General features: G+C 47.8%; 1 protein-coding gene across 1 annotated transcript in view; it reads left to right on the forward strand.

The window, feature by feature from the left end:
• The window catches only part of MYOF (myoferlin), a 1,388,224-nt gene that overhangs the window by 1,258,378 nt on the left and 116,161 nt on the right, over positions 1 to 13,685 (forward strand). Inside the window, exons 46-47 of the mRNA XM_069611360.1 lie at positions 9,367 to 9,455; positions 9,549 to 9,644. Coding sequence (XP_069467461.1) covers positions 9,367 to 9,455; positions 9,549 to 9,644 — 185 coding nt within the window. The remainder of the gene's footprint in view (positions 1 to 9,366; positions 9,456 to 9,548; positions 9,645 to 13,685) is intronic.

Consider the following 13,685-nt stretch of genomic DNA (forward strand, 5'->3'; position numbering starts at 1 on the left):
CTTTCGACCGATGACTCGAGGGGTGACTCTCTGCGTCGTCGTCGGAAGTCCGGTGGGTCTCCTTCCAGGAGTCAGTCTCGCCACTCCTCCGCCTCTTCTAGGCATTCCAGGAAGCGCCGGCATAGGTCGCCTTCCCCGTCCTCTTCCGAGGACTCCGCCCGTCGGCGGGTCGCTTATCCCTCCATGCAAGCGACACCGGAGGAATGGGCTTCCTTCGGGAAGCAGATGCTAGCGATTCTGGAATCGCAGGGCACCGGTCCGTCTGCGCCTCCGAGTGGGGTCGGTCGGCACCGGTCGAGAGTCACCGCCCGTACGCTTTCGGGCTCGGGTGGTCGGCACGGCTCGCGGGAGAGGTCCCGCTCGGACAAGGGTAGCCGTTCTCACCATGCCTGTTCCAGGTCCCGGTCCTCGACGCGCTGGAGACCGCGTGATCCTGTGCCGTCTTCGAAGGAGACGTCGACGCCTGTGGCGCCGAGGTCATCGACGATTTCTCTCGAGGTTCCGTCTTCGAGGGGGTCGTCGACGCCGTCGGCGCCCAGGTTGTCGAGAGACACGCTTGGAGCTCCGGCTTCGAGGACTGTGTCGACGCCGCAGATGCTGGAGGCGTTGCAGCTGATGTCGACGCCGGCGCCGACTCGTTTGGCGCCCTCGATGCCTTTCGAGGCGATGGTGTTGGAGGGGCCCCGTGGCACGGGGTTTGCCCCTAAAAAGGCTATGGCTAAGGTCCGGCACTGCTTTGGTCCGCAGAGGTCTTCCTCTCCCCGCCTGGAGTACATTTCAGAGGGTGATGAAGGCTCTGATGGCGGCCTGGTTCTGGTTACGGTTCCAGATGACCTTATCTCGGACCATAGTCAGTTTGATGACCTGAGGCAGTCACTGCATGATGCCAGTGGACTGGACACCTCTCCGGAGGTGGAGTTTTGTCGGCCGGAGCCTGGCGCTCATGCCGATTCGTCATATCGGCGCCTTATGTCTCGGGTCACCGAGTACTTGGGTTGGTCAGCTCCCCCAGGGGAGTTCGTTCAGGATGTCACGGACATCCTTGATCTCGGTCCACCCACTGACCCAGTTTTGCCTTTTCATATGGCTCTGCAGAGAAGGGTGGCGGCAGCTTGGACTGCTCCAGAGAGTCTCCCAGCAGTGGGCAAGTCTTTGTCGTGAAAATACCGTCCAGCCAGTAGCAACCCCTGCTACTTGTCTAGGCACCCCACCCCGGAGAGTTTGGTGGTGCAGGCGGCTACGGCCCCGGCAAAGCAGGCGTCCTATCCTACCATCCCTCCGGATAGGGACGACAAACGTTTTGACGGCTGGGCGAAGAAAGTGTTTTCTTCGGGGGATATGGCGCTTCAGACAGCCAACTCCATATGTGCCTTGTCTCGTTTCGCACACACTCTGTGGAACTGTGTTGCATTAGCGGCTGATCATATTCCCGAAGGGGACGAACGGGATGGTTTCCTTGCTATGGTTCAGGATGGCAAGGATGCTATGTGTGAGGCCGTTCAGTCGGGTTTGGACTTGGCGGATTGTGTCAGCCGGTCCATGGCGGCGAGCACCGTAATGCGCAGGTTTGCGTGGTTGCGGAAGTCTGGGTTCGCTCCTGATGTGCAGTCCCGGCTCCTCAACATGCCTTTTGACGGTGAACACCTTTTTGGCAGCAAGGCTGACGAGAGCCTTGAGAGGTTGCAGACCTCCAAAGCTGCAGCGAAATCGTTGGGTGCTGCAGTTCGCCAACCTCCTCCTTTTCGTCCTAGGGGACAGCAATGGAGGGGAGGTTCCTTTCGCTATTACTCGTCCTTCAGCAAAGCGAGAGGAGCTAGCAGTCAAAGAGGCCACCGTAAGAGTGCCAGAGGTGGAAACAGAGGTACTCGAGGTTCCAAGGCCGCTCGGGCAGTTGCCTCTTTGCCCTCAGGCAACGCCGCAGCCGCTACCACTCAGTCATGAGGCCAGGTCCCATGGTTCGCCGGTTGGGGGAAGGCTGGCGCAGCATCTTGTAGAGTGGCAAGCCATTACTTCGGATATGTGGGTTCTGGAGATCATAACCCACGGCTACCGTCTTCCTTTTCGGCAGAGGCCTCGCGACAATCCACCAGGGAACCTCTTTGAAGTGTCCGGATCCGCTCCTTGCGCAGGAAATTCAAGCCCTGCTGGAGAAAGGCGCCATAGAACTGGTGCCTGTAGCGGAGAGGAACAAGGGATGGTATTCCCCTTATTTTTTTATTTCAAAGAAAGACGGGGGATTGAGACCCATCATGGACTTGCGCTGTTTGAATAAACTCCTCAGGAAGGACAAGTTCAAGATGGTGACTCTTTCTCAAGTCTTCCAGGCCCTTCAACTTCAGGAATGGTTGGTGTCTCTCGACCTCAAGGATGCCTACTTCCATGTGCCGATCCATCACAAGCACAAGAAGTACCTGAGGTTTGCGGTTGGCGACTCGCACTTTGTTTCGGGTCCTGCTGTTCGGATTGACCTCCGCCCCGAGGGTTTTCACCAAGCGCATGGTGGTGGTGGCAGCGCATCTCAGGAAAGGGGGGATTCACGTCTACCCCTACCTGGACGTTTGGTTGATCAGGGGGAGCTCTCCCGAGCAAGTCCTGGATCATCTGTCCGTCACCTGCCGCTCCGTTCACAGGATGGGCTTCTCCCTCAATTTAAAGAAGTCCCATTTGACACCAACGCAGCGGCTCCAGTACATCGGAGCAGTGCTCGACACGTCGCTGGGGCAGTTTTTTCCTCCTCGGGTGAGGGCTCTTCACATTCAGCAGATGGTGCACAAGTTTCAGTTTGCCCAGAATCTCCCAGCGTCCGAGTTCTTGAGACTGCTCGGCCTCATGGCATCCTGCATTCTTCTGGTGCCAGAGGCTCGTCTGCGGATGAGATCTTTGCAGTGGGCACTCAAGCTCCAGTGGTCTCAGTCCTCCGGCAGGCTGTCGGACCCTGTTCAGGTGCCGCCCTCGGTAGCCCGGGACCTTCTGTGGTGGGCCGTCGAGGGCAATGTGATGAAGGGGGCCCCATTTTGGCTGCCCTGGCCGGAGGTGACGATCGTGACGGACGCATCCCTCACGGGATGGGGAGCTCATGCCAACGAGCTGACAGTCAGCGGTCGTTGGTCTCCGTCGGAGTCCAGACTCCATATCAATCTGTTGGAGCTGAGGGCCGTCAGGCTAGCCCTGAAGGCTTTTCTGCCGACTGTGCGCGTGAAGAGTGTCCTGATTCTGACGGACAACACGGTGGCCATGCACTACCTCAACAAAAAGGGGGGGCAGGGTCACTTCCGCTGTGCAGGGAGGCGATGCAGCTCGAGTTCTGGGCCATCCAGCAGGAAGTTTCGATCTCGGCAGTTCATCTGGCCGGAGACGACAACGAGACGGCGGACGCTCTGAGCAGGCAGAGCACGATCTCTCACGAGTGGGAGCTGGCTCAGGAGATTCTCCTGGAGATCTTCGCCCTTTGGGGGACCCCTCAAGTGGATCTCTTTGCCTCCAGTGTCAACCGGAAGCGCGAAAGGTTTTGCTCGCGGGAATTTCCTCCAAAAGGAGCCTTAGGAGACGCGTTCGTGGTGGAGTGGTCATTCCCACTGCTGTACGCGTTTCCTCCAGTCCCCGTCATCCCGCAAGTGTTGCAGAGGTTACGGAGGTTCGGTTCCTGGATGATCCTCATTGCTCCGGCGTGGGCCCGGAGGACGTGGTACCCGGACCTTCTAGACTTGTCCATCTGCCCTCCACGTCGTCTTCCCTACCGAGACGATCTGCTCTCACGGGAGGGGGGTCAGGTTCTCCATCCAGAGGTCAGATCCCTAAATCTTTACGCTTGGCTTCTGAAAGGTTGAGGTATAAGGATTGGGACCTCCCTGAAGACGTGATGGGGGTGTTGCTCTCGGCCAGGCGGCCGGCAACAAAGTCTCTGTACCGTTGCCGTTGGAGAAAGTTCTGCGACTGGTGCAGAGTTCAGAATGTGGATCCTTTTGAGTGCGACATTCCCATGGTTTTGTCTTTTTTGCTTTCTTTGGCCCACAGGGGCTTGCAAGTGGGGACCATTAAAGGTTACCTGGCGGCGCTGTCCATATTTAAGCCCTCGTCTGAAGAGTGTTCCTATTTTAAGATTCCTTTAATTTCGCTGTTTTTGAAAGGGCTCACTAATGTGTTCCCTCCGTCACCTTTTTTGGTGCCAGGTTGGGATTTGAACCTTGTTCTTAAGTTTCTTATGGGTGATCCGTTTGAGCCTTTACATTCTTGCCCTTTGAGGCTGTTGACTCTGAAAACTGTGTTTTGGTTGCGGTTACTTCCGCTCGCAGAGTGAGTGAGTTACAGGCACTTTCAGTTAAGCCACACTTCACTGTATTTCACAAGGACAGGGTTGTCCTTAGAGTTCTCCTTCTTTTCTTCCGAAGGTGGTTTTGGATTTTCATTTGAGCCAGAAGGTGGTTCTTCCGGCGTTCTATCCTCCTCCACATCCTGGTAAGGAAGAGGAGAGGCTCCATAGGCTTGATCCTCGGAGAGCGTTGAGCTTTTATATTTCGCGCATATTCCCGGGTCAGAGTGGACGATCAACTTTTCATTGGTTACGCTGGGAAGCGTTTGGGACAAGCTGTGACGAAACAGACTTTGTCTCGTTGGATTATTTTAGCTATCTCCGAGTGTTACCGCTTGGCGGGTAAGGACCCTGCGGCTGGCTTGCGGGCCCATTCTACCAGAGGAGTGGCTGCGTCTACTGCCCTGCAGAGGGGAGTTCCTATTCGTCACATCTGTGATGCAGCCACCTGGGCTTCAGTGCATACTTTTGTACGTCACTATTCTCTTGATTCCATCAGAGGGCAAGATCTGGCCTTTGGCAAGGCAGTTCTCTATTCCGCAGTTTGATTGGGCATGCTAAATTTGTATTCTAAATTCTTTCCCACCTCCTTGCTTGGTCCTGCTTTGGGAGTCTGTCATAGATATGGAATTCGTCGGAGGACCCAATCCCCTCGAAGAACAAGTTACTTTCTTACCTGGTAACGTTCTTTCGATGGGATGGTCCGACGACGTATTCCATATCGCTCCTTCCCTGCCTTTCCCGCTACAGAATTTCTTTTGCGATTGCAGCTTGCGTTCCGCAAGGCCTTGTGTGTCTGACTGGCAGAAAACTGGTGGCACACGTTCTGGGAAAAAACTATAACTGAGGCTATGGGCGTCGTGCCTCCTACTTATCACATCGGGTGACGTCGGCCGTCTGAGGAGGTCCTCGGGGACGGCGCATCGACGTCATCGACGCAGGACGCAGACGCCAAAGATTTTCCGAAGCAGCACAGCTGTGGACATTACCTGTCATAGATATCATAGATATGGAATACGTCGTCGGACCATCCCATCGAAAGAACGTTACCAGGTAAGAAAGTAACTTGTTCTTCTTGACGTGATGAGGGCGACGATTGTAAGTGTTTTGTGGGTGAAGAAGAGGAACGGTAGGATTCTTCTTGTGTGGAGGAGGAAGAAGCATTTCTTGATTGTTTTTGTGGTACTAAGGTTAGGGCGTTGTCCATTAGGACTCCCAGATTTTTAATACCTTAGATGGTGTGGGCGTGGTTCGCATTTCCGTCGGCCAGGGAATGTAGGCGGTATTCTCTTGGTTTTTGGATATATCATGATTTCTGTCTTTCCTGGGTTGATTTTCAAGTTGTTGGCATTCATCCAGTCAAATACTTATTTTAGGCATTCTATTAGGGTTCAGTGATCGGCTTGAGTATCTTCGATTTTGTAGATGATTTGAGTGTCTGCGTAGTTGTAGCATGTAATGTTGTATTTTTCTGAAGATCCTGATGGTATGATGTTGATGTATAGTGGTGATAGTGAGGATCCCTGTGGTACTCCAGTCATTAAGTTGTGGAGTAGATTTGAAGGGTTTTATCCATACAGTTTCTGTTCTGTCTGCCAGGAATGATTTAATCCGTAGTAGTGCCATGTCCGTTATACCTATATCTTCCAATCTTTTGGTTAGGCTGTCATGGCTTAGAATCAGAGCTGAGGTTGTGTTGGAGTCTGTGTTTGTTTTTAGGTCATCCCAGATGGATTGTAGTGCCGATTCTGTTCCTCTTGCGGGTCTGAATCTTACTTGTGCTTGGTCTAGCAAGTGGTGTTTTTCTACATGTTCTTGTGTTCATTTGTATGGGTAGGGAAGGTTTGAAATCGGTCTGTAGTTGGGGAGGTCTTCCACTCGCCACTTGTGTTTTTAAAAAGCGGCTTAATATATGCTGATTTGAAGGATTGTGGTACAGTTCCTGTTGTGAGTGAAAGATTTAAGTGGTTTCTGTAGTATTCTGATGGTGTTCCTTGTGCGAAGATTGATTTGTAGATGTCAGGGGCAGGGATCCATGGGTGATCCCGCTTTCTTGCTGTGTTTTACCAGCTTGACAAATGCTTCTGCTGATATTTCAGGAAAGTCTTGGGGTTTGTGTTGTGGCTCCTCGTCAGGTCTGGTTAGTGGAGTGTTAGGGTTGGTTGGTCTGTTTTATATGATTTGTCAGATATCGTTGATTTTGCTCTTGAAATGGTCTGCCAAGTTGTTGCATCTCTGAGGGGGTTGGAGTGTCGCAACCAGATGTGTTTCTCAATTCTCTTATGATGTTGAACATTTCTTTTTGTGTGTTGGTGGCATTGGTGATTCTGTTATCATAATGCCTTCTCTTTGCCTTTTGAATTTCCTTCTTGTATGATCAGATTAGTTTCTGGAACTGAGTTTTCTTGTCTTGGTTGTATTCTTTTCTCCATTCCAATTCCAGCTTCTTGTTCTTTTTCATGGTGCTTAGTAGTGGGGTGAACCATTTTGCCATTGCTCTTTTTCTTGAGGGGATCAATGTTTTTCCGGGGCGATGTTTTCGATTGCATCAGCAATCAATTTGTGGAGTAGCTCCACTTTCCCGTCTAGGTCTGCCTTCTCCAGTTCTGCTGCTGAAGGTTTGGTCATCTCCACTTGTTCAATTAGGTTGCTTGCTTTGATGGTTTTCTGGTTTCTTTTTGTGGTGGCTGTGAACTTGAGGGGCTGGATGCTGACTTGAGTTGGTAGTGCGATCACGGATGGGATGATGAGATGGTAGCTCCAAATTAATTGCATCAGTGGTGCCGTGGTGATAAGTTTTTTTCTTGACGAAGATTGCGTCAAGGGTGTGTTCTGCCGAGTGTGTTGCCCCTTTGACCAACTGTTGTAATTTAATGGTTGTTAGCTGCCCAATTAGTGAGTTTTGAGAGTTGGCATGTTTTTCTTCGAACCAAATGTTGAAGTCCCCCAGAATTAGTAGATGTTCGTGCTCGATGGCTATGTTGGGGATTACTTCTATGAAGTTGTCAAATGTTGCATCGCATGTCGGTGGTCTGCAAACCAGTATGAATTTGATGTTTGTTTTTGGATTTGCTGATAGGTGTATCACCATGGTTTCACAGTCGATGTTAAGAGGTTTGTCTGTTTTTACTTTCAGGTGTTCTTTGAATGCTATTGCGAGGCCTCCTCCTTTTTTATTTTTTATGTTTACCTGAAGGCATTTGAAGTTGGTGGGGTGGCAGCTTTGGAGTGTGATTTTGTAGTCGTCATTCAGCCATGTTTCTGTGATGAATAGGATGTCAATGCCGTTGTCGCAGAGAAGGTCAAAGATCTCTGTTGGGTGTTTTGACATGGATCTTGCGTTTATTAGTTTGCAGTGGATTTTAAAGTTGTAGTTTGGTTTGTGCTTTAATGTTGGTGTTGTCTTCTGACTGGTAAGATTTCCTTCCAGGTCGATCTCTAGTTGTGTCTCTGTCATCAAAGTTCTTCTAGGTTCAGTCTTGGGTTTTTGTTTTCATCAGGCTCCTCTTCTAAATTTTGTGGGCGTCGAACGGAAGGTCCTCTTGTTTTGGTGATGTAAGGTGTTAGTGCGTCAATTATGTTCTTGTTCTTTCTAGCTTTGTCCGTTCTTATGCGGTATTCTTTGGTTGTCGGTTGTTCTTGATTTGTACCTTGGGTTGGCTCGTTCTGGTGAGTGGTTATTTCCGAGGTATGGAGTTGGGTAAAGGGATTTCTCTCTTCTCTCAGCGCTGGTTCTGTTGTCGTTCCTGTCTGTGGGAGTGTGTTCTGCAGTTGTGAGTCTTTGGTGATAATCAGTTGGATTTGTTCTTTCTGCTCTTTCCTTTGGTCCAATTTGTCAATTCGGAGGCCTCTGCACGTGATATTCAAATAAACCCTGCATGATTTTCAGATATGTTTAAGGCGACTAGATCAACTACAACACGCCTTAGGAAACTTGGTCCCATGAGTATATGACACGCTACAAATGTGTTTTATATTGGATGGCATTATCTTGTGCAGTGCACCTGGGCTGCTGTTTCTAATGGTCGCGTTTTGGTCTTGGTTATTGAATCGAGCTCGAAGAACTAACTGTGCAACTGCGTGTTTGTGCTGCTGAACTCTCTCCTTGCATTCTGATCCATCCTCTCAGATGGTGGAGATGGAGCAGGAATGTGTATCCTATTTGTCATGGCTCTCAGACCCTTCACCACACAAGTGGAGAATCCACGGTGATCGTCACAGTGGCAAACAGTTGATTGCCACCTTTGCAGAAATTATAGTAGTCACTGGCCCTTAAAAAATGGACACGATCCATTAAAATTACACTATTCTGCTAGGGTTGCATTGGGGGGGGGGTCCAAAGCTCTAGAACGAATTGTGCGTAAATGCTGCATTGACACTCTGGTGCAGGGTTCCTATGCGGGCTGTTGAAGTCCAAACAGCAACATCTAAATTGTTGAGTAAAAGCACCGAAAACCATTTTCCCAGTGTTTTTTCTGCACATTTTTCCTTGGTTAACGAAGTGGTTCGAGTTTTACTTATTATGCTGTTTGTTTTCTCTACGATTGGCTATTTTCATTCATAACCTTTCCCTATATTTATCAGATTTTAACCCACAAACTAAACGGAGGCCAGTGATTACATCGGTGCTGAAAATATCGTTGTGAACGGAGCCAAAATTATATTGATGGCTTGAAACATCTTTTGGATATAATATTGTGAGGGACGATGTAAATTGAAATGTCATTCTGGTGTTGAAGTAAGGGGACTGTGGGTGGGTTTTGGGGGGTAGGAGGGCGTTGTATGCCCCCCCTCTCCCCCTCCGATATATATAGGGCACAAAAGTTGGAAAAATAAATTGGCAGGAATACACATTTGCAATTTCAGCATGTGCGTGTTATACGCTTCTAGATGGCAGTGTAGGTCGACTTTAAGGGATAATATGTATTTGCTAGGAACAAGAGAATTTTTTTGCAGCAATATATTTTTAACCAGATTTCTAATAAACAGTGATTTAGGACCGATTAAATCGCATACAACTAAACTAAACATGGTTTGTTTTGATTGTTTTCGCATAGGGAAAGATTGAGATGTGGGTCGACATTTTCCCAAAAAGCCAAGGCGTTCCTGGGCCACCTTTCAATATTGCACCTCGCAAAGCTAAGAAGTGAGTAGATGGAATGTACCTATGACGACAATATGCGGATTTAATTCCATTGATTCTTGATATCACTCCTCACCAATCGCCTTGTTTTTGCAGCTATCAACTTCGCGTCATTATTTGGAACACCAAAGATGTCATTCTTGATGAGAAGAGCATCACTGGAGAGGAGATGAGTGACATTTATGTGAAAGGGTGAGTAAAGCTTCATACATTGCATAGAAATGTTAAAATGTTGGCTTTTCTACTTTGAATATTATTGCGGTATTTAAATTCAGTATTTAATGCATATTGTAAATACTCTGCTAAAATTCAATTGTGTAATAAGCTGTATGAACTCTCCTTGAGTTTATAGGTAGGTGTTACCAAAGCATTTGCATTGTTCTCTGAAATGTGTTGCAGATGTCTCAATACAAAATAGAATACTCATCCTAGGGTGCAGAACGTTTTTTCCTACTTATTATTTTAGCACTTACGCAGGCAAAGTGTGTGTGTTATATAGCTGTAGTTTATTCTATTTGAACTTGGGGTATTGAATGTAATGGCCAACATAGTGAACATGTATATATTTTAGTGACTATTTTTAAAGTTAATGATCTGTGGGAGGGAGTTTAGTGTGGAGCCCTTGGAGGCCCAGTCCTCATCATTACTCTGTCAGATGTATTGCGGGAAATGTGGATAATGTGGCAGCAATTCTTCAATAGTGAATGAAACCATTCGATGGCCATGCTTCTTGCACCCATCTCTTGGAGCCAGGAAGCAAGAGTGTGTGAGTAACTATGCACTGGTGCTGGGCTAGCGAGCAGCAACAGATTTCTGATGCTATTGCTGTTGGATTTTAATCATGGGTCATAGAGCATGGATGAGATGGTGGGGGATCAACCTTTTTTTTTTCATTTTTTTTTTCATTTAATTGTATAACAATTTTTACAAACAGTGCCTTCCAACAGCTCCGTCAACAGTGTTTCTAGAGTCCTTGATCCTAACAAGATATAGTGTTCCTGTTCATACTCTTTTTCTAACCATCTTGGCCTCTTAAACCAGGCCGATTTGTTTAAAAAAAGACAACACCACTGCCCAGCTTGTTTTCTCACCACTCACAGGCGTGTCCACCACTCTTCTTCCTCCAAAGAACTTGCTTTTTCAAGGATTCTGATTAAGTGGGTTTCTTGAGCTCCTTGTGTTCCTCTGCATAACAGCAGTAGATGACGAATTGACTCAACCTGTTTGGATTTACAGAATCTGCATTCACTTGTGTTAGACTCGCCTCTAATAGCCATGATCTCATTTGTCCGTAGCAGGTTTAGTCTAATTCTCAAGAATGTGCATCCCAATTTCTTATCTGGAAACTTTTTCAAGTAGCCTCTCGCCTCATCGATTTTCATTAGATGCATAGGTGCATTATTAGTTCATTTGTAAGATGCTGCTTTTTCTTGCGTTTTTGTCCAGTCCAGTTCACTCTATTTTTTTTAGCCACCATAATTGGGTTTCCTATCAACGTTCCCTTTGTCAGGGCTATTTCGTCAAGGAGATTTGTACTCCCATCTTGCCAGGTTGCTAGTATTTTGTTCTTTCCACTCACCAGCTAATTTTTTAGGATCTTGTGGATTTTTGCTCTGGGTTTCATGATGATTTTTCTAGAGCATCATAGTCTTCCTTGCCATGGTCCCCTTCAAAGATGTTAGGCATAGCTCTTGCCTGATTAGGGAGATCGGTGTTGATTGCGGGAGGTCCAGCACTTTCCTCCAGAATGCTCCTTCTAATCTATCCCAAAGCTGGCTCGGGATTTGAGGCATAGCTTCCGTACCGTACGTTATGGAGGGGACCACCTTGGCCTTGAAGAAGGACATCACCGGGATCAGAGAGTATCTCCCAAACTTCCCGTCAACAACCTTCGCTTGACTTGCCAGCATCTTCATTTTGGCTATTAAGGACTCTTGCGTTGGTAGTTCAATGCTACTGTTGCTTAGCCTAACTCCCAGGTATTTAAAGCACCTCACCTTTTCTATTTTTTCTTCATCTACATACCATGTTCCTTTGCTTGCTGTCCTGGTTGATGTTTCAAATGCCATGATCTTGGTTTTATTCTTGTTTACTTCGAGGTTGTTCTTCTCCAAATATTTGAACAAATTGTTCAGTTGTCTTTGGACGCCCACTATGGTTTGATCTTCCAAGATAATGTAATCCGCATACAGGATTCTCTGGACTTTAACACCCCCTACGGTGTTAATTGTCTCGTCTTCGTAATCTGCTATGTAGGCGTTGTATAGTGCCGGAGCCAAAGGACACCCTTGTTTCACTCCTTGAAAGGTGCAGATTTCTTTTGATCGATCCCCAGCCCCATTTAATCACTCTCATTGATGTTCCTTCGTACAATGCCCTGATTGGTGCCAATATGTTGTCAGGGCATTATTTGTGCGTTAGTTTGGCCCACAGCCGGTCCCTGTTCACTCATTCAAAAGCTTGTACGAGATCTACAAAAGCCATAAAGATTCTGGGACTGCCTTGTTGAACTTTGGCTTTTAAGGTACATAGCAGAAGGATGTTTGCTGTTGTACCAATGTTTTTAACAAAACCTGTCTGGAACCGGTCTATGTATTTTGCTTCTTTCGACCAGGACTGCAGGTCATCCAGGACGCAGGATCCTAAAGCCTTTCCTATGACATTGAGGAGCACTATCGGACAATAGTGCCTCGGGTCGTCTTTGGCTCCTCTTTTGAAAATGGGGACGACATTTACAGTCTTCCATGAAGTATGAACAGTGTTGTTTAGATTGCACTTCTGTAAAATCTGCCCGATGATGGCGGCCCAGGTGTCTGTTTTAAGGTCTATGTTGGAAATTCCGTCCGGTCCGGGGGCCCTGGAGTTTTTTAGATTTTTGATTTGATTTTTAGCTTGATGGTCACTGTGTCTGATGGAATTTCCCACAATGTTAGTCCTTGATATGCGATGTTTATAGCGGGGCTTTCAGGGCATTTATACAGTTCCTCAAAGAAAACAACCCACTGTTCCTCGCTCACGTTATTCTGCAAGGCATCCTTGGTCTTTGAGGTCGTCGGGTTGATTGTCCAGAAGTCCGATCAGCCTTCCCCTTAATGGCCTGAAAAACATTTTGAGCCATGTCAATGTTTTTAACAAAAGGCTGTATTTGTTGGGTTTCTACATTTTCTGTCAGTTTTGCTAGAGACCGCAAGTTTGATGTAAAACGAACATTGGCTTAATCTCAAAAACTGCTCAGTTGCGGCTAAAGTCTTCAGTAGCTCTTAACATAAAAATACAATATACTTTGTGTTTAAATCATAGGAATATTTTGTCTAGATCTTCCCCATTCTTAGTCTGGCCAAAGGAACTGAAACAATGCAAGAAAACATCTACATTGTTATCACAAGAACCTCCATAGATTTGGGAGAAACTTGTCTGTAAAAGCTAAACCAACTTCACCAAGAGTGGGGACCCTCTATGGAGAAGGAACAGTCAAAGTATATATTGGCACCCGGGGCAGTGGAGCGACTAATCGGGTTGCTTGGATTGCAGGCTTTATCCCACGATCCAAGCCCGCATTCCGAGCAATCTGATGGCTTCTTCCACCACCCGCACCCCACCGTCCCCTCCCTTTACCCTTCATTTACCACCCCTCCGACCTCAACTTACCCGATCCCTCTGTACATTTGCCGCTGCCGCTCTGTCTTTCTCCTGGCCGCCATGGAAATGTATTCCAGCTCTGTGGTGCCCATCTTGAGTCCATTTTTTGAATGAAAGAACAGGACATAGCAAGGCATTCTGTTCAGTCAGACAAAAACATTACTGTCATCACCCCGGGTTTCTGGCCTGCAAACATGGGGTGCTAATAGCCAGGATGTGAGCCAGTGACCCATTCGCCCCTTGGATGAATTTGTTTAGCAAGTGAAAGACCAGGAAAGGGCACAGGTCACACCATCCTTCTTGTGGATGAGGATGTCCCTCAAATGCCAGCCCGTTCCAAGCTACCGAGTCAGAACCAGCCCAATGGCATCTTTGCAGATTCGTTTTCCAATTTATTGGATTACATTTGGTATTGAAGAGGGGGGGGTTCAGATGTATGAAGTTCCTGCAACAGGAATTCTCCCCTTACGCCAGTCCCTCGCCCCCCCACAAGCAAAAGTCCAATTCATTAAAGTGTTTGGCAGGCTTGTGTGAGAATGTCAAGGTGTGAAAGAGACCATACTTGTGGGAGTTGAGTAAATGTTGAAAGTGGCC

The sequence above is a fragment of the Ambystoma mexicanum genome, chromosome 8 (assembly GCF_040938575.1).
Source record: "Ambystoma mexicanum isolate Mex_15411 chromosome 8, UKY_AmexF1_1, whole genome shotgun sequence".
NCBI lineage: Eukaryota > Metazoa > Chordata > Amphibia > Caudata > Ambystomatidae > Ambystoma > Ambystoma mexicanum.